The 21,576-nt window shown below is 35.9% G+C and overlaps 1 protein-coding gene across 28 annotated transcripts in view; it reads left to right on the top strand.

Annotated features, from left to right (window-relative positions):
• LOC5579800 (serine/threonine-protein kinase MARK2) overlaps nt 1-21,576 on the top strand; it is a 356,247-nt gene that overhangs the window by 299,321 nt on the left and 35,350 nt on the right. For 23 of the 28 annotated variants that reach the window (XM_021848980.1, XM_021848978.1, XM_021848981.1 and 20 more), the window contains 2 exons: nt 8,052-8,149; nt 8,509-8,623. In XM_021848980.1, coding sequence (XP_021704672.1) covers nt 8,052-8,149; nt 8,509-8,623 — 213 coding nt within the window. Of the gene's footprint in view, nt 1-8,051; nt 8,150-8,508; nt 8,624-13,397; nt 13,982-21,576 lie in introns of those variants that run through there. The other 5 variants (XM_021848963.1, XM_021848972.1, XM_021848986.1 and 2 more) reach the window with 2 other exon arrangements.

The following is a 21,576-nucleotide window of genomic DNA, read 5'->3' on the forward strand; positions in this document are numbered from 1 at the left end:
GATCACGGCTAGTGGCTCCCCCTTTGGGTGGGGGCAGGCGCGTGCGCGTTCTAGGGACGCAAGTGCCCCCACTCTCTCTCTCTCTCGCTCACTCTATCTCTCTTTCTCGTTTATTGTTGCTCTTTTGGGTTTTCGTTTTGGTTTTTTGTTTGGTTTCTACAATTCATCATATCTCTGAAAAAACCTTTCCATATCAGTAAAGACCGTAGAATTTTTCATCCTTCATCTGTGTACACAATACATTTGTCATTGTCATCCGATTGTTTCGTATTTTTCGAGTTTTTCTTTTGATTTATCGTTATTTTTCAAATTTTTTGCGTTGTTTGGATTGGAAAGACGATTATTAGTTAATAATTTTATCATTCCAATGCGTGATGGTCTCGTAGTTACATTTGTAAATATTATTAATTTGAAATTGTTGGGTTAATTTATATCGGCCAAAAAGCAGTATTTAAACTGTTCATATGCAATTTTTTAGCTTATATAACGTTACGTTGTAGCCTTTATCATTTTGTCTTACTAATTATCTATCTCAAAGAAGGTCTTTGAATTGACCGAAACGTAATTAAGTTAAAAACATATAACTATTTTTCATCCAGTATTGTGAAATCTGCTTTTGCAAAGTTGTTTTTATTCTTCATATCTATAATTTTGCGTTTTCTCTCGTTTGTTTTATAGTCATATAGAATAATTTCATTGATATATCCAGTGGAAGACATATAGATATCTGCTTAGAAGTATATTACTTCGCCAATTAAGTAAACTTGAAGCGCTGATCTCACTCCACACACAAAACCAAAGAAATCCGTCTAAAATCGGTGCACGGTTTATCAACGGATTGAAACTGATGCAGTCTTAGTTCGCAGGAATACATACCACCACAAATACTCTGAAATTACATTCAAGCATTCAAAGTAGATGTAGCGGGGGTAGCTTAAGCTGGAGATGAATCGAAGCCAAACTTCAAATTTGCAAGAGCACGGATCTGGAGAACCAAACTTCCGTTTAAGCTGAAAACCTAATCGATTGGTCACTAGCTGGTGGTCCAAGATCCGTGGTCTTGAAAATTTGAAGTTTGGCTTCGATTCATATTTACCTTAAGAATTATTCATCTGACGAATGCCAAATTCGTTAACTCGTGGCTGCTGTAGTTCGAGTAGTGCGTAACGTCAAACACTTCTTCTCCAGCAGACACCTTATGGTGTGATTGCCCCCACAAAACAAAACAGCAGTTATAAAAACCCATATTGGTGTCGATTGAAAGACACCAATTAGTAAAGAGCACAGAATACACTGCGGATTATTTATTATTGAGCTTTTCCTTAGCTCCGCTGGTTTTTATCAACTTGTTTTTCATTTTCTCATTTTATCATATGAGTTATCAATTACACAATATAGTTTAAGCTAGGAACTGTATGCTCGTCTACTTCATTTCGCATCGTACTGCACATTAAGCCTAAAGCTTTCCATCATAGTTTTGCACAATCCAATAGGCAATAAATCATCCAGATAGTGCTGCACCTAGGTAAATTTCGATTGTTCCATCCACCTTACCTAGTTTCAGCCTTGATATTCATGATGATAACGATGATGATTATCCGATGGCGACTCAATAGTCGTTCGTCTCCAAAACAAAAAACGCTTCATCCGATCGAAAACACAAACAAACAAACCACTGAATGTTCTTCTGTTTTCTTTTCTCTTCTCCGAATCCCGAATTCGAATGTCTCTTCGTGTTTCGTGCTTTAACGGTTCAATCGCAAATCATTATGCGCACTGTCGTGTTTCGATCAAAAACCTTACCAAATTACGCGAAAATACCCTCCATAAACCATGATCGGTGAGTGCTAACTGTCATTGTACAAAAAAAAAACGAAAAAAATCCTCAAAACTGTGGAGTCTCAGAGTTTTCTTCGTTCGTTAGGCTCTCTTTCTTCCATGCTCTCTTTTTTTCGTGTTGTTCTTTTCGTTTCCATTTTCACTTTCTGATTTTTTTCTTTTTTTATGTTCTATGTATATGATACCTTTTGTAGATACATTTCTCGTTGTGTTCTTTGGACTGATCCTTTTTTTGAATGTGGCATGATGTTAATGCTATTGGTCGGTTTATTTGATGTTTCTATTTATCACCCCTTCTTTTTAAATAAGTCGATTCGCGATCATTTCGAGCAAAATTACTGTATATGACGATTATGGTTTCTCACATTGCATGGTTTATATCTTCGCATCATTTGCATCTTTCAAGATTTAACTCAAGATAAGAATAGAAATTCACAGTCAATCAGTTTTTTAAACAATTTTTATCCCATTATTTACTGAGTTAGACTGACATTGTTTATTGAAAAATGTGCATTCAGCGAAAACGTCTACCGATTTTTTTTTTGTCATCCATAAATTTGTTCAATAATCCATTATTTGAAATAGGATCTCTCGTGATCACCAATAAGTTTAGTAATGGCTTCCGACCCAGATTGATTTACAGAAGTTATCGCATAGCACATTACATTTTCTTACTATTTTGGGCTACCCCTACAGCTCTTGGGAAAAATTACACCTGTCCCACCTATCGCATTACTTGTGACATTTTTTCCATAATTTATCGGCTTGAAACACCGGGTTTTGGGATATTTTTAAATTTAATAGGCAGGTTGAACCGCGCAACTACAGCCGATTATCCTAACGACAGTCGTTAGCAATCATGTCTAATCACGTACCTGAAGGTTCCGTCATTCTCAAGGTCGTGAGCGCTCAGAGTTTTGTCGCGTCTCATGCATTATTAGTGAACAATCGGTAATGGAAGCTATAATATCGTTAAATTTTGAATTGTCTTTACTGGACTGCGCGAATACATAGTTATAAGTTAACTGTAAGTTCTACATATAAATTGAAGCTTTGAGCAATTATCAAGGCATTCGAGACATCGAAGTTTAAAATACGTGAGTTTTTTTCCTTATCATTTTCAATATGAACCAAAACTTCCTCATAGCATTATTTCAATAGGATTGTTCAGACCAATATCTCAGAACTCCAGAAGACGAGAAGTAAATTCATGATTAATAAACAGACTGTTATTAAAAAAAGTGGTAGATTTTTGGAATAACTATAACTGCAATCTAAAAAATGCAAGAATCTGCTTGAAAACTTCTAAGGATATGATTCGGAAATTTCAAATTTATCTCCAAAATATTCTAACAAAGTTTTGAGTGCTTAAACAGTTTGTCAAAAAAATATGGGACTTCATACAATTTAAGAAAAAATGAGATGAAACTTTTTGTAAAATTCACATACCCCATACCCAGAAATTGTTGTTAGTTCTGGATTGATTTCTAAAGGATCTCTTGGCCAAATACTCGAGCTGCTCTGGTAAAGTGTCTGTAAGAGTCCAGTGAGATGATTTTATTAGAAACACCATTAAAGATTGTTTAGTGCTATTCCCAGTATGCAAGTTGTGCTGACGATACTGTTACAATTATTTAACGGTTGCACTCTCTATTTCAAATTTATTTACAGTTCGCCTGATTTTTTTCTGTTTCTTTAGGATTTTCAAAAAAAAAAAATGTTAAGAATTTCATTTTTTCATTTCGAAAGTAGTTGCTTGCAGACAAGTTTTTGAGACAAACCATTAAAAAGGTCCTATAGTGATTTAATGGGTTTGGTTACTAAAGATACACATCAGTTAGTTGGAATTCCACGCATAATGGAACTATAATTTTAGAAATCTCTTTTCCAAGATATTTGGAAAAAATACATGTGCGAAACAAACAACTCAAGCACGAATGTTTATTTCATTTTATTTTTCTAAGATGGCATTTTAATAAGATTTCGACAAGAGTATACCTGTTTAAAATATTACGAATATGCAGTATATTTCGTTCAAAGTGTATCTTATGTTTGCATTGAGTTCTTTATTTAAAAAAAAAATATAAGCTTTGACATACTGTATCAATGAAACTATAAAAAAATCTTATATTCCAGGAATACCTTAACATTTACTATGTAATGAAGTAGAAGAAGAACAAGAAACAACCCTATGAGAAACAGTCAGTTCTTCGATTATTGGCCTCCTGATTGCCCATAGTGGACGGTCGAAATATTTCCATTTGATAACCTACGTCAAAATATACTAGATCAGAATGGGTTGCCTCTGGAAATTAGGGATATTTTGTTTGTTGAAGTAGTTTTAAAAATATTTTAATTTAGTTGGCTAGTTTTCAAGAACGAGCCATTTCAACCACTTTCCCGGAGTGTTTGATGGCTTAAAATGTCTTATTAAGATTCACAGAAGTTCTACATTCCAGAAATAATTGCAAATTTCTTGTTTGCTACTTCTTTGGTTCTTACTTGTGGGATTTTTGAAGGTTTGATGGATTCGTTGGGAATTTCTTGCAAGAATTTACTGGATATCAAATGGGGGAAATATGGGGAGAACCATGGTACAATTCTTGTTTGTTAGATTACTACTACAACAATCCTCCGAAAATTCGGTAAAAATCTTTCAGAAAGTCCTAATTCCTCCATGATTTTATCCAGTGATTCATTTCCCTGGGATATCGTCCAAGATTCCCGGTTATTTTCTAAAATACAATCAATAACTTTTCCATATTTTTTTAGGGATTTCTTTAAAATTGTTTTTCAGGATTTAAATAAGATTTCAACTAGGGATTTCTCTAAAGATACCTTCAACAATTGCTCCAGAGTCTCTTTCTAAGATTTCTACAGAAACCCCTTCAAAATTTTTTTAGGTTTTCTCAAGTAAATCTTGAAACATTTTTATAGAAATTCTTCCAGGAAAGTTTTCAAAGCAATGTCAAGGATTTTTTTTCTGAACAAATAATCCGGGATGTATTTCTAAAGAAAATTCTAAAGTAACCTCTGATTAAAAGGTTTAACTTTTTAAGTCACTTTCAATAAACAAGGATCTCTGAAATAACACCTGAACCATCGAGGAATTAAAAAAAAACAAGATAATTTGCTAAGGTAATCTAAAAAATCAATCGAATCTCAACATAGTATTCCGCAGGACTTTCTAAAGAAATTTTTCGAAACACTTTGGATGGAATCCCTAAAAAAAATTGTGTAGCAATTATCGGAGGAATTACTGGAAGAAATTTAGTATAAGCTGGTGTGGAAACTTAAATAAACTTTTAAAGATTGCATGGAATTCGTTGATAAACTTTCTACAAAATGTTTGGTAAAACTACAGGAGTATGAATGAAATGCTGGAAAAAAATTCGAAAAAAATATAGATTTGTTCGAAGTACCCGTCAAGGAATCTTGGATTTCTGGGAGGAAACGTAGAAGAATTCTTGAAGAAATCCACATGATCAGGCGGAAGAATGCAGGGTTTCTTGAAAAAACTCTTAAGCTATGTTTTCAAACACTTTGGAATAAACCTTTGTACATTTCTTCGAGAGAAATTCTCTAGGATCCTTTCCGTAACAGCTGTCGAATTTGGTTGAAGGATTAGTGAAAAAATATCTGGAGGAAATTCTGCGACAGTTTTAGAATAAAAAAAATCCGAGGAAATTACTGAAAATAGTAGCTTTGTAGTTCTCAAGAATTTCCTGGAGCAAATTCAGAGGAAATTTTTCTAAACATCCTTCAAATAATTGCTAGAAGTATTTCTGGGATAATTGGTAGATGAATCTCTAGAAGAATTTCTGGAGAGATCCCTGTAGGATACCTTCAAAGAATTCTAAATAAAATAACTATGATTTCTGAAGCTTTTCTTCGGGAATCCTGAGAAGGAATTCTTGAAGAGCACGTTGAAACCGTAATAGTCTCTGAAGGTTTCTTCAGAGCCTGTACAATTTTACATAGGGATTCAATGCAAGAACCATTTTGTATGAAATAGATACTTTAGAGTTCTTCCATTAAAAATAGAAAATTTTTAAATACTTGCATTAAAATAGAGACAAAGTCTCTAAAAAAGAAACCTTTTACCAGTCTTGTCTTTTGGACATTCTTTGGATCAACTTTTGTTGTCATTTCAATTTTATTAAACAAATGTGACAAAAATAGTCCAAATTGCTTGCATTTATAACCAGTGAGAATCAGGCATTGCAGAATTTGCTCTCATTTGATTTTGAAGCCGATCGAAGCAAGTGAAGAAAAACATCCCATATGTTGCGGTCCACGATCGTCATTGTATCGCAAGGTGTAACAAGTCTGATAAATAGAAGCAGCGAACGAGAGCCCCAAAGTGAGAGCGATGATAAAATCCATTTTTCTCGTTAGTTTACTGTTCGGGGTAGGTGTTTTACTTTACTGCAAATAAACAATCCGATAGCAATAGTGCCCCCCCAAGATTGGAGCTTATTTAGAGGGTTTTTTTCATCCACTGCTATCCCCCCCCCCCATAGCAATATACGATAAACAGTCTCTCATAATGTGCTGCATATTATGACAGTTACAGAGTTACGTGAGAGTCTCTCAATTTTCTCAGGATTCAATCCCTGGTAACATCCTCACCAGGGATAATTTCCTTATCTTTTCAAAGATACCAAACGGATGAATCGTGGGTAGGACAATCCTTTGACTGTCCTACCCAGGTTTTGTTGTGCATAGTACATGTCCTACCTGTCCTGTCCCGCGCCACTGAAGTGGTTTCAAGATAAGGGCTTTTAAGCGTTTGTAAGTTCATGGTGAAGTTTATGAAAGATTATCGACAAATTCTTTGACACATCTCTGGTGAGATCTTTGGTAGATTCCAGATGTGAAAAGAGATCTTTTTATCAGTAATAATCAACATTGATGACTGGTCTGAAATTATTCATAGAATTCAAGGTGGTACATTCTGAACCCATTGTCTTATACTTTATAACAATATAGATTACGAAAACCTTTATTGATCTGATAGATTGAATGGTCTTTACTCAAGATTAAACTCGAGAGCTTTGACTTATGGAGCTATTTGGGAAGATTTTGATACAAGGAATCACAAAACACGTGGGTAGGATCATCTGAACTGAAGAAAGATTTAACAACCCTTCAATATCTGACATAAACTGAAAGAGTAGTGCTTAGTCTTCCCGTTCGCACGGGAAAAGATAAAAAAAAACATATGCGTCTTTCAGTGTCATTTACCAGTTATTTCTCTTCGACTCTAAAGTTTACTTCTAGCAGGGATTATATGTTAATGTGGATTGCTGAAATATTTCATTCCTTGATTTTTTCTAGCATTCATAGTTGACAATATGCATTTTCCATTATCATTATTAAACCCTCCAAGCAGCAATCCAGGTATCAATTCACCGAAAAAGTATTATTTTAATCATGAATCATGAATGTGTATTGTTGCTAGAACAGACGCTTTATTCAGTGCTCGCCGTGTTTTGCTCGATTATTTCAATGTTGTTAAGCATGCCTCAGTGTACCTACTATCTTCTCGCTAATTTACTATGTATAGAACCCAGGTGGATATAAACCCTCGCCTTTACACCGTCCCACCAGCCACAAATCCCAGACATCGACTCTGGAATTGGTAGAACTTTGTTAGCCCTTATCCCTTGATTATTTGGTTTATTGAGTTTGTTATTCAGCGAAACCCGAACAATTTGTCTCTCCTACGATCGAATCGATAATGACTTTCATTAAGGAGGATAGGAGGGTCAGATTAGAGTACACTTTTCCTCATAATATGTTGGTTTTTGTTTTCTGATTGTTTTTCCCGTATGTGGTATTTCTCTCAGCTTATTTTTGAGGTGTTTAGTTTTAAGTGAGCAAGGGTACATGGCGAATAAAATTATATTGCTAAGCTAGTTTTCCAAAATCCTTTTTAATATTTCGTTTTTTTTTTGTATTCCATTTTTCTATTTTTCTTTTTCTTCCTTTCCCGTTTCATATTTTTTTATCGTATTCGTGAATACCAATCGTAATCTACCAACCTACCATCGTCACCACCGAACCTGCCAAACCACATCACCAATCACCACTGTCCCAATCTGTATGAAACATCCGGAAATCTGAACAACACCACCACCACCAACAAAACCCCCAATCAACCGCTAAATCACCAATCAAATAAAAAAAAAACCACCACCCAACTTCAGCATGGTGAATCGCAATAGTCTTACACCAGCCGTTAATTCTTCCAGACAACCGGTTGCATTTCCCAGGAATGTTCCATCGCGATCGACTTTCCACTCGGGTAAGTGTTGTCCTACGTGCTGCTCTATCTATAACTCCTCCTTCCGTTTCCGACACGATCGATTGTGCTTTTGCATTAAAACCTTATATATCAATGCCGAAAGGTTCTACATAGTTTTCCAAATGTTGTTGCATCCAATTTCTGTCGTTCGAACACAGTGTACAAATCTGTCAGTCCGTGTACAATCTCTTTAGCGTTGTGAAACTATTGGACATGATTGGAAGTGTTGTAAAAAACGAAGAAGTAATCTGAATGCAATCAACTGGAACAGAAAACGTTTGATTTTATATATTTTACGATATTCTAATACATTTTTTTTCGTTTTATGTAAAACCCCAAAATCGTAAAACCGAAAACAGGTCAAACCAGATCCCGCAACAGTACGACATATGCTGGCACCGGAGGCACCGTCGGCGACTCGCCACACACTGGCAAAACTTTCCTGCAAAGACTTACTACCAGATTCAGCAAACGGTAAGTGATCGCAATTTTCCTCTTAAATCTGCAGTATTATTACCCCCCGTTTTCCCAACTCCCCTGAAAACTCCGCCGATTATTGCGCCTGAAGCGGCATCATCCACTCGTCCAACCACAACCATGCAAATGTATACCTATTTATTGCTTTCCATATATCCTTCGAAATATTACTTTCCATATGCCCGCTGGTTGTCGTTTATTTCCCTTACTTTCTATTTTTCCATTATCTCCCTCATTTTCCACTTTAAACATCGAGTTTTACCTCTTTTCCATCTTGACCTATGCTCTGATTGCGTTTTTGGCTTTCTTCTATAAGTACTAAAACCAACCACCAGCTAACTAACATACCCACATACACACACAATCACATGATGCACCATATACGTACATACCTCGAAGATGTTTCGGTTTCAATTTCTCTAACTTTCAAACTAACACCCTCGCAGCATTGCATCGCAACTTTAATACATCTGATTCCGTTGTTTGTTCCTCTTTTTTTTCCGTTCTACTGAGTGTTTTTTGTGCTGTTTTTCGTCCGTGATTTGTGATTTGTTACGTGTTCAAAATTATTACTCTGGGGATGTCGGGTAAAGTTTAGTAGTAGGAGATTTATGAATTTGATAATGTCTTGCGTAGCCTACAAAAGAGTTGCTGTCGTTACAAGTGTTGGGTCGTATAATGCCACCAAAATAGTTCACTCTGTTTGATTGGTAGTTTTCACCAATGAAAGTTCTAGAAAACTGATTGCCAGATTTTAAAGGATAAACGAAACAAATTCACACTGGGCAACATAATGTGCATTTTCATCTCTTTTTTGATAGCAAAAAGGCTAGCGTTTTTTTTTTTTATCAAAAATAGAAAGAATTCTTTGGCTAGTATAGTTTCTACAAGTGGCCAGAGGAACTCGGTAATATATCTGTGGCCGGAGTTATTCCGGTGGATCACTGGGTTAGGTCGGGCAAAGAAGTACTATTTTTTGAGACATGCTAAGGTATCTCTTTTTGCTTGCGATGCCAATCATTTTAATTTGCAAAAATCATCGAGATTTGGTATTCAACATTATAAATAAAAAGTTTTGCACAGTTTAGAATGTACCAAATGTGGCCATTCGGACTTAATGCCCGGAAGAACCGGCTATAGATTTGTTGGATACCTAACCGTTTTAATTTTCGAAAAGTAGATATCAATCATAAAAGTTCACAAAAAAATGTGTTCCCATAAGCTTGGCACAGATGTTTAAATATAAATTGGCTGCATTTTAGTCAATAAGAGGATCCCGAGCACTCGAAAAAGCTCATTTGTAGGATCAATTAAATGCAGGAAACAAGGTCATCCTATTCAACCGTTCCTCAAAAGGTTCGTACTGATGCGTTTTTCTTGAAATGCTTTGATATAGTAGCCACATTATTGCCGATTGCAGAAACTATTCATGACTTGAAATTTGCCTTCCTCCATGGGCAAAAAAGCACAGCACTCATTTCACCTCTTAGAACCATGAGAGTCTAATCTGCCTTTGCACAATACCACAAAGCTCGTGGAGTCCGAGAATACAACAGCCTTATAGATGGGCTAAATCGACCACAGCGGCTCACAGCGCTGCCTGACTCTGCATTATCTAAATCTTCAAGAACTATTGGGCCATCTTTGAAGAGGAGACGTTATATATAGTGGGCTCTCACCTCTTGATATTTTTTAATAATCTGAATTGTTTGCTTCACTCTCCTTGCTACCCTGCCAATTAACGCATCTCAGAGCCTTTATCATAAACGAAGTCTTTTGCCAAAAGTGAGCTAGATATTTGATGCTGCCAAATATCAAAAACTGAACAGATCAATCTCAAATTTTGAGAAATTGTCACTCAATAGTATAGAAAGCTATTAAAAATATCAACAAGTGATTTTGAGAACATGATTTTTTGAGGTTTTGTCCGGCCATGCGTCACTGTGCGTTGGTATTCGATGGATTTGTAAACCTAAGGTACGATTTTGCTGGCATTGCTATTCGACGATACCTTGGCGAATTGTTCAGCAAAGACCACCTTACTTTGGAATTTCCACCACTCCTTTCCGTCGCCACAAGAAGCTACAGAATACATCTCAATCCCATTGCCGGCACAACGACTGTCTCGTCTCAGTAGACACGGTGGCCTGCAACTTGAAGGAGGAATAGTACCTCTCGTCGTCAAACATCTGACGGGAACATCAAAATCTAATGGGTCCTCCACATTTCTTAAGTGTGTTTAAGATAGGTTAATTTTACTACATATCTTACGTTGGGCCAATTTGAAGAAGACACCATCTACAGTCAGTGACATAAGTTAGTAACCAAATGCTGTTTTCCATACAAAATGCCCAAGTTTAGGGTGCTGCATCTCAGCTTCTGGAAGTCCGAATTGGCTGAAATTTGGATGACGAACTACAAATAACTTGAAGTTTTGCCTGTAAGGGAATTATTACATTGCAGTCATTTTACATAGAGTTTCAGAGGGTTTTCCAAAGACAAAAGTAAGTAACCGAGAGACTTTTTAATTCAATTGGAAAACGGTAAGTCGTGGAAAGTTGGAGTGTTCTGCAAATTTGTGTGACTTCTGAAATTGAACAACTTTGTGGAACAGACCAACAACCAACAACTTACCGTTTTAGAATTAAATTACAAAGTCTCTCGGTCACTTACTTTTGTCTTTGGACAACCCTCTGAAACTCTATGTAAAATGACTGCAATGTAATAATTCCCTTACAGGCACAACTTCAAGTTATTTGTAGTTCATCATCCAAATTTCAGCCAATTTGGACTTCCAGAAGCTGAGATACAGCACCCCAAGCTTGGGCATTTTGTATGGAAAAACAGCATTTGGTTACTAGCTTATGTCACTGACTGTATCTATGCCAATCTACCGGCGTTTAACAAGACAATAAACCTTTAAACTCTGAGAAGCGCATTTCTCACCAAAAGTTTAGCGAAACGCGTCGGGTTTCGATTACTTCGTAGACCTCGTTACAATACCAAGATATGATTCTAAACCATTTGCTGCCTTTGGGATTTGATGAGGGGATGAGGATAGCTCTTTGAGCGCTAAGCGTAATACTGGAAGAAAAATATTTTGTGATAGTTTGCAGTGGAAGCTCAAAAATTATGGCGGGATCGTTATCGAATATTATTTGAGGGTTATGGTATTCTTAATAACTTCTTGACGAGATACTTGTCTGATTCCTTCCCCAATTTTTGACAAATCTTTTAAAATGGTCTGCGTATTTTTCTGTCCAAAGAATTACTCAAATATCTAAGATTTCGCTCATCATGACCACAATAGAAACATAACTAAAAATAGAAAAAATGGACTTCAATAGTGTTTAAGGAATTTTTCATTATTTTCAATCCAAATGCGATATGAGGGCGGTTCAAAATTTAAGAATCCAATCTCCCATATCTTCCTTACCATCATAACCATAAAAAAGTGTTCTGTGAAACTTTCAGTCTCCTATGTAGTGATTTAAAGGTGGCCGAAAGACGATGTCGGTTTGTATGGAAATTACTATCTATCTATTACTTCTTCTTCTTGGCATTAACGTTCCCACTGGGACAGAGCCGGCTACTCAGCTTAGTGTTCTTATGAGCACTTCCACAGTTATTAACTGAGAACTTTCTTTGCCTCAGTTGCCATTTCCAAATTTTGAATCGCCCTAATACGATCTTACTACACCAAAAGCTCTTTTTTATTTCTAGAAAACTATTCGGGAAGGATTAGCTATTTAATAGAAAATGGTCAGATTATTATTCCTGCCATAAAGGTATATTCTTAAAATTCAAAACATGACAACTGTCAAAAAGTTAAATAATGAATTTTAACGAATTTATCAGAGAAAAAATATTATATACGATTTGTTTTAAAGAAACTTGTAGACTATGGAAGTTTATAGAATCATTTTATTTTGCATATTTTCATTAGTTTCAACCCAGATGCCTTTCCATACAAAAGAGTTTCAAATAAGTGGCATTATACGACTCGCGCAGATTTTCGACCCAGCACTAGTTTTCGACCCATTTGTACGATTTTGGCCTACTTTGTATGAAAATCCGAAAATTGGCACTGATTTCTTGTAGATCGAAAATTAGTGCTTTTCAATAATAATTCAAAGTGAATTTGTATGGCACGAGGAATTCTTGAAATAGACCACGAATCACCCAAACAAAATTGATGAGGCAACTTGAAGTTTGCAGATTGAAAATGGATTTCATGTTATTCGTCAGATCTAATAAAATAGCTGAAATCGATTGAACAGTTTTCGCAGAGAAGTCATGAAGTTTCAGACATTGGATAGCCATCGCCTTAATCAGAATTATAGCCCACATAATTTAGATAAAAAATAATGGTCAGGCATTTCAACTACTGTAAATAGGTGATTGGGCTTAGTTTTCTAGTATTTATTGATTTTGGTTATGGGACGCTCTATGCGGATCTGCGTTCAGTGGCCTAAATGCATGCTACGTAAGCTTTTGCACAAGAGGTTCAGGTTTACGATTGCGATTAGGAATTGAAGGTCGCGAGTTCAAAATCAAACCCCAATGCATTATGCTTTGTTCGTAGACTTTGTGTGTAAGTTTTTTTTTCAGTGTTTTGTGTTGTTTCTTCTCAATTTGTTTTGTTACTCTACAATTCTGTACATAGTTGCTACTTTCGCATAAGCAAACTAGAAGTCCGTTATGATTTGCATATCAGTTTTTGATTACTTTTCTGCGTATTTTTTTTCTTTTTCTCACACCATTTCTACAGGTTTAGGGTGTTTAGTAGTTCTAAGGATTCAAATAAAGAGTGATAGTGTGCAAAACAGCTCAAAGGATATGAGCATAACAAGAGATACACAGTCACAAATGGATGGAAAACATAATCAAATTTTGTTTCAATTTGTTGTTTTCTGTGCGCGAATTGTCGAATTCGGTTTCGGAAAGCGTGAAATACGAACCGCTGGCAGTTAGGTTCTCCGATTGAGGCAGAGATAGAGAAATGATCACCAGAATTGTATAGAGAAAACAACTATCTCGATTTTAGGAATAAAGTTAAACCAAATTGTTTTAAACTAAACTGCACGAGCTAGGAGGTTCCGTTCTGAGACCATGGAATATTGATGAATAATGTGAACAATCGGAAGTTGATGTACAAAGGCTAGAATGACTAGGGTCAGTAATGTAATCGAATAGAATTATTTATTTTCAATTGTAACAAGTAATATATAGAGTAGGTATCGTACCGTGTAATACCGAATATTACACGGTCGAGTTCGGAGCAAATCATACTGTAAATGTAACATGATAACAACGAATTATGCCAAAATAAGACGAAACCGGGAAAAATCAACACCAAAACCTTTTTTACCTATTTTCGACAATCCGATTCCGAATCATCCATCATCTGATAGGCGACAGTGTTGCCATCTAGAAGCATAAGTTTTCTTATTTTGTGTGCATATTACGTAACGCTTATCAATGTAATGTGCGTAATTTAGTCAACAGCCTTCAACGTTCCGTGCATGTACCATAAATAATTTTGTTTTCGATTATGAAAACAGTTCTTGTGTAACGCTTTTCATGGGTTCATTGTTCAAAACACTGAAAAAAAACTGATAACCATCCAATCACGCTCAAATGTTCTAATAATTCTCAAAGCCATCCGCCACCGCACATTTTCTCTTTTTCATCCTTACACATTTTCCCCCACGCTGTAATTACCCCTTTAAAACAAATGACCTGCCTCATTACAAACAAAACCGCAAAATCAACACAACAATTATAACGCCCTCGACGATGAGACGTACCCATTTCAGAAACTTCGCATCATCTTATCCAACATATGTTTCAAGATTGAAAGGGTTGCACAATGATATTCCTGTCGTTACTGTTTTATAGTTTGAGAATTACCACTACTACTATTGCTACTACTTACTACTACTGTTATCTACCTACTTACTACTAGCCACATTAGTTGTTATACCGTTTGTCATTAGTTACCTTCTTCCTACCCTTCTTTTCCCCTAGTTTAAGTTAATGTGATCGTTCCGTTTTTTGATTTGTTCTGTAGTGAATATTCGGTTAGTTTTTGTTTTCCGCGATGGTCCAAGTGCCCCACTAATTCAAGTGCACTAGTGGTATCTCATATTGGAACAATCGACAAGTAAATTTGTACGTGTTAGATTGAATAAGTTTTCGTGAAAGTATGTTTCGTCGTTCAGATTCGTCAGTAAAAAAGATAACTATTATGAATATTGTTACCGAACAATGTGTAAGGTTCTTGCAGATTTTTAACTATGTAGTTCAAACAGTCGAAAAATGCAAAAAATATAGAATATAGTTGATGTGAATGTATTTTACATGTTAATTTATAAATTATTTCACTCATGGCATGACATAGACCCAAAAATGACAAAACTAGGATGAATTCTAACATAGACCGAATCTCTGACAGTCTTCTAAACAAATTCGCACGCAAGCAACTAGAACGGTTCATCGATCTATATTTCCAAAATTATTATTTAAATTGACATCGGTTGAAAAATATGCATGAACAATAGGGTGGCCAATATAATACCACTCCATCACTAACGTACGTTGGAAGTCGTTGATTTGTTATTCCCACTGGTACTGTAACCGGTAACAGTAGGCAGGCATTAGCAGCATCCCTTTAAACTAAATATCATAAACCAACCTACTTGTTGTAGATTCACGGGTAGGCTGATCGTACTGTAAATCTGCGTCTCCGCCGAACTTTGGCGATACTTCTTCAGTTGTCCAGGTTGCAAAATCTATTTCAACTGTGTAAAGTCAGCGTATTCGTAACCTTCCATGCGATCCATTCGATGAGATAAGAATCTCTACCTAGAACTTCCGTACAGAATATTTTTTAGCCATTGTACTTCCTAATACGAATTCAAAATTGAACAAAATGTAACCGTGTTGTTGGATTTGCAAAATATTGACAGTTAAAAATTCTATAGAACAATTTGTTTGAACTATCGTTCGTTTAGGTCTCACTTGCCTCAGGGGAACCTTACTTCAACAATCTCAAACAATAGAGATAATAACCTATATAAGAGCAATGCGTCGCTGTCGGAACATGTTTGCTGGCGGAGGCTATGAGTGTCACCACGAAAATTTAGAAAATGCAGTTTGACAGTTATGACTTATGTTTCTGATCGAGAACGAGAGGAACACCAGTGGCATTAGTCCTCTATAGATTTTTTTCTCTATTCCTCAAACACATAATCGCCAAACAATACTTTTCATGAGGTCTGCGTTTGTCTCCACTTGCAACCACGTAGGGGGGCTGGGGGCAAGAAGGACACCTCAACATATATCAGTTCAAATCATGGCTGATTAGCACATATTTTAAAGATTATTCCAGTGTAAGGGTAAGCTCACCTCTTGTTTTGAATGATGTGATCGATGAAATTTTGAAAAATAAGAAATACATGAAAATACCCGAAGGTCGTAGACACAAAAGTCAATTTGGACAAATTGAGATGTAAAATTGTGAAAAATAATAGAATCGTTCTGGTGGGCTTCGATCCCACGACTCCCAATACGCTAGACTGGGCGCGTTTCCTGCACTAAATAGAGCAGTGTGATTATATTTATTACGCATTTAAAATCAGTTGCTACAATGAAATTGCAATGTTGTACGCAACTCGTTACGAAACTCGATTTTTACAGATCTCGTCGTTATTAAAATGTACGACTCGTGCTGTAAAAATCGTTTTTCTGCCACTTGTTACATAATAGTAGTTTACGGAACAAGTTGATAATTACGACGAGTGCTGTAAAAATCGAGTACTGCAACGAGTTGCGTACGACATTTTTTGTAATTTCGTAGAAGAGCACTTGAGGGTATCAGAAATTATATCGGAATGCATTCACCATCATTTTACAATTTCTGAAAAATTGTCGTGTAATGATTCATTACGCAACTCAAAACAGTTGCGTAATGAGAAATCGTTGCGTAATGAATCATTACAGCACTGGTTTCAGTTACGTAATGACTATTCCCGCACTGCATACTTCAGTAGAGTGGTTCAAAAAATCGTTTTTGCTCCACACCGCTCATTCGATTCTAGATCAAATTCTGGGTGTCCTCTCAAAGTTTGAGCTCATTTGGATGAAAACTGAGACTGCACAAGCCCTTTAAAGTTTATATGGAAATTACTATGGGAAACGCAAGCAATTCATTCAATCGGTCATAGTGTTTGCCAATGTGCTCTTGGGGATTAGAACTACGTTGATACTGTGAGATATAAAAAGCAGCTACAACTTTGCCGAAGACCGTTTTTGAATCGGACGCCCCAGTAATAAGTTATTGATTTTTGAATGAGTTGTAAAACTTTGGCTATAATTATTGGGCTGTTCTGCAGGCATCACTGGATATATGCAGTAAAACATAGTAGCCATGATTTGTGCGTGCTATCTTTCGCGCCAGATGCAGCAATGTTGCCTGTTCAGAAGTTAAATGAGCACTGCTGAAGAATTTGTGACTGGATATAAATCAATAACTAATTACTGAGGCGTCCGATTTGAAAACGGTCTTCGGCAAAGTTGTAGCTGCTTTTTATATCTCACAGTATCAACGTGGCTCTTATCCCCAAGAGCACATGGGCAAACACTATGACCGATTGAATGAATTGCTTGCGTTTCCCATAGTAATTCCCATATAAACTTTAAAGGGCTTGTGCAGTCTCAGTTTTCATCCAAATGAGCTCAAACTCTGGGAGGACACTCAGAATTCGATCTAGAATCGAATGAGCGATGTGGAGCAAAAACGATTTTTTGAACCACTCTATACTTCAGTGCAGGAAAGTAAGCCGTTTCATGACAGATTTGCGTGAATAAAAACCGTAATAGGCTGTTGAGAAATTATTACCGAAGTATTTATACAAATCTCAATTAGAGCTCAGTTTATACTTATCCCGGGTTGAACTTCAGAAAATTGATCTGAATTACGAATTACTTTAGCTTTGTTTATTCGCGAGCACAACAGATGCGAGAAAATCGGCACTCTGATGCTCGCGAGTATTTTTTTTTTTTTGGTTCAGCAGACATGTTCGCCACTTTTCTTCAATGTATTCTCGTAGTCTCTTTTTTCAGAGGAACGAAGTCTTACTGGAATGTGTGCAATCCTGTCATGATACGGTCGATCTTCTGCACTTCAGACTGCAATAACAGTAAGGTACCCCGGGGCAAGTGGGGCCTAAAAAAACGATAGTTCAAACAAATCGTCCAATAAAATTTTCAAATGTTAATATTTTTCAAATCCAACAATTTGGCAACATACTTGCTGATGTGTGCATAAAATTGATCGCATAATTTCGAAATTGTGAAAACTTTGGAAAACAGTTTTACAATGAGCCATTAGACGCAGTTACCTCGCAAAACGGGGCAAGTGGGACACATCCAGTTTCATGCGTCAATCCACATCAGTAAAGGTTGTAATGGTTGACTTATTACAATAATAGAATTGATAATTCATAGATTTTTTATTTTGGGTACATTTTTTATGTATTTATATACATCAACCATCACCATAAAATACATAACGCTTTAGGAAGAAAACGTTTATTTAATAGTATGTCACATCACACTCAATATTAACTGAAAATTCCTCAATAAAAGCGTAAAAAGAATGAAACATGTTCAAAATATATCACTTATAAGTTATTAATTAAAAATATGCACATCCAATAATCGTCAAAATTATAAATATTTTCTGTTACTTAATGGGATGGAATTGTTTTCCGTACTACTAAATTTGTTAAAAATAACAAATAAAGTTCAATTATAATAGAAAAGTATTCGTTCTCATGATGCATTTCAAATTCCGTCTATGACTTTGTTCAATTTCAAATTCGTATTTCGAAAATTGAAAAATATAGAAGAATTACACACTTTTTTTCTCTTTTTTATGCAATTACGTAATTTGAGATTGATTTTTTTAAAATAAAAATCATTTGTTTGAATGTTTTAGTGCTAATCTCTAGGAAAATGTTTAAAACGTGTAGAAAAAGTTTTGATTTTGGTTTTTGTTTTGACATGTCCCACTTACCCCGAGTATAAAGATATTTTGGGGTAAGTTAGACCGTCGAAAATTTCATATAAAATTTAAACAAAATACCGGTTTATCGTTAGCAACTTGTAATAATATTTAAAATTGTAGCTTACTAATGGAAATTCGATTTATAACACATTTATTTTTTTGCGAGTCAATGCAAGACGTGAAACGTATCACAATTTATCATGCAAGTTGAAAATGGCGCACAATTGACAACTGTTACATGGTAATAAAAATGACAATATTTTTTGTACTTAATACATTCCTTGTTATTATAGCTTCAACTTTCTAGAAGAATACCCCCATGAAAAACTTTGCCTAAGTGAGCTATGACGGAACGTCCCACTTACCCCGGATTCTCACTTGCCCTGGGGTACCTTACATTCGAAACTGACGTCTCTTTTCTTCAATTCTTTTAAGTTTCCACTCTATAAAATTACTCTTGAAATTAAAAAAATGGTGGATCTGCAAGATATATTTCCGTAATTTATCCAGGATTATCCGAAAAGTGAACATCAGGTCCGTTGTTGATGGGTTCTTATGAATTCCAGACTGGGCGCGTACCAGTTAACGAACTCCTCGAGCTGTCTCAGTCTGTTGAATGCGTAACAGAGTCTGGGTCACTTGGGTTAAAGCCATTTGAGGTAGTGCCATTTGTCATGACCGTTATCCCATAAATGTTAACATGTCAATTTTTACTCAAAACAGACTTCCTTTGAAAAAAGTATATAATTGTGGTTATCACCCTCATTCTTGTTTACGGCGTAGGGGAAGTGGTGGTAAAATGAACAGGGGTGGTAAAATGAACACCGTGCCTTTTACCGAGAAAAAACAAATTTCGATGAATTTTTATTATACACGGACGCTTTAGAGCATAAATCTGAGTGGTCCAGTTGATACGTAGGTCAATTGAAGTCAAAATGTCAACGCAAAACAAGATTTTAGAAAATCACGTTTGAAAATTAGAACTGACGTAACTTTTAGCTCGGAAGACTTGAGGTTTTTCAGTGAGGTGAATATCGTTATAATATGATGTCAAATCTGATACATTTAGAATTCTTTTTGAATGGGTTACAATCATTAATGGATGTATTTTCGGTGGGGCAATGACAATTTTTAGAAATATTTGTTTTGCTCACGTTTTTTGCATGGTGTTCGTTTTACCACCAATCGCTGTTCATTTTACCCACATAGTGCAGGTAAAATGAACATTTGCATCGCTTTTTGATAGCGATGAAAATATGTAAAAATTTAGCTATTTTAGTCTGAATCCATGTCGCTGCGATAGAGTACATCCTTATTTTTGAGTTTGTTCGATAGAACTATACAAATTTCTCGTTTTTCTATCAGGAACAAGATGATTTCCTTAAGGTGTTCATTTTACCACCCCTTCCCCTATCTAATTTTCGATCGAATCCTATTCGTTCGAATCCACGGCTCACTTGATTTTGCTGGCGTAAACGAGAATGCAAAACGGTTTCCGATCGAAAGAGCATTCGAACGTAAACAAGAATAGGGGTGTATAAACAGAGGCGCATTCACATTCGAAACCATGGGTAGGACGAACGCTCCAACAGTTTTCTAGTAATCAAGGATTTCTTATTAAAATTCATAAGAAATTCAGCCAAGAACAGAGTGTGCTTTGGAAGTTCTGTAGGAATTGCACAAAGAACCGTCGACAGATGCTTCCAAAGAATGCTTTGAAGGATCAAGAACATCCACACTCTTGCAGTGTATAATACGCGAGCTTTGTTCAAAATGCGTATATTCAGCAAACAATGCTACCGGTATTAATTATTCACTATACCAACGACCCAAACAACCAGAATGTACATATAACGAAATCACCTTTTGCGTTATGCGATGCTTATATGTGCAAAGTTTCATGTATAAGATGTCACGAAATGTCCTTATGCGTACAAAAGTGGAGGCGATATACGTGCGTATTTTATATGATGCAAAACGGCATACTTTGTACGAGTATACGAAACGCAATCAAATGTACATATGAGCTCATAAAACAGCGTTTTATGCGAGGAAACTCATCGGTCGAACGATTTCATCCACCATGCTGTGCGGATGTAATGCAGTTTGTACAAATAAACGACTTTTTCCGTAAACTGTTATGCGATTTCTGGTTGTCTGGGGACTCTTCAGGAATCACTTGATCGCTTTTTATGGGTATTTTAAAAAATGGGTTACATACATGCCCTGATTTGCTACTCGCCACATAGTAACGCACTTGCGCTAGTGTCTATGCACAAAAATCGCTAAAAGGTAACGCGAAAAATATTTGTATGGCGAAAAGCATTTAACAAATTATTACTCAAAATCGGGAACTATTTGCGAAAAAATATTTGGTACCGGTTGTACGTGATGATAATATCTATCACGCCTAGCAAATATTTTTTCGATTAATGTTTTCATTTACAAGGAATTCGAAGTTAGACGCCTTTCCCCATACAAAATGAATCGAGAAAACTTCTGCTGATGAACTGTGGACAAGAGCAAAGCAGGTAATCCATTGCAGAGAAATACTTCCGGGAATGCTCATGGCAATTTATCCAAGAGCATCTACAGAGTTGGCTATGGAAATTCTTCAGCAATTAGGTAACTTCTTGTTGATTTATGGGTAGAATAATCCTTTGACTGTCCTATTCAGGAATTTCTGTGCAAGTGTTTTTTTGTTATTCACAAAATTTTGTACCATTTTTGGCTAATGAGTCTTCCAACCTACCTTTTTTTATAAGTTCTTTCCCACACGCCATTGATAAATGCAATTGGAATCTTGTTCTTCTCAGCAGGGGTGTTTTGCTCTTTTAGTTTCTCTGCTTCTTTTTTGTTAAAAACATTGGCCATAATT

Source organism: Aedes aegypti, chromosome 3 (assembly GCF_002204515.2).
Source record: "Aedes aegypti strain LVP_AGWG chromosome 3, AaegL5.0 Primary Assembly, whole genome shotgun sequence".
NCBI classification, from domain to species: Eukaryota; Metazoa; Arthropoda; class Insecta; order Diptera; family Culicidae; genus Aedes; species Aedes aegypti.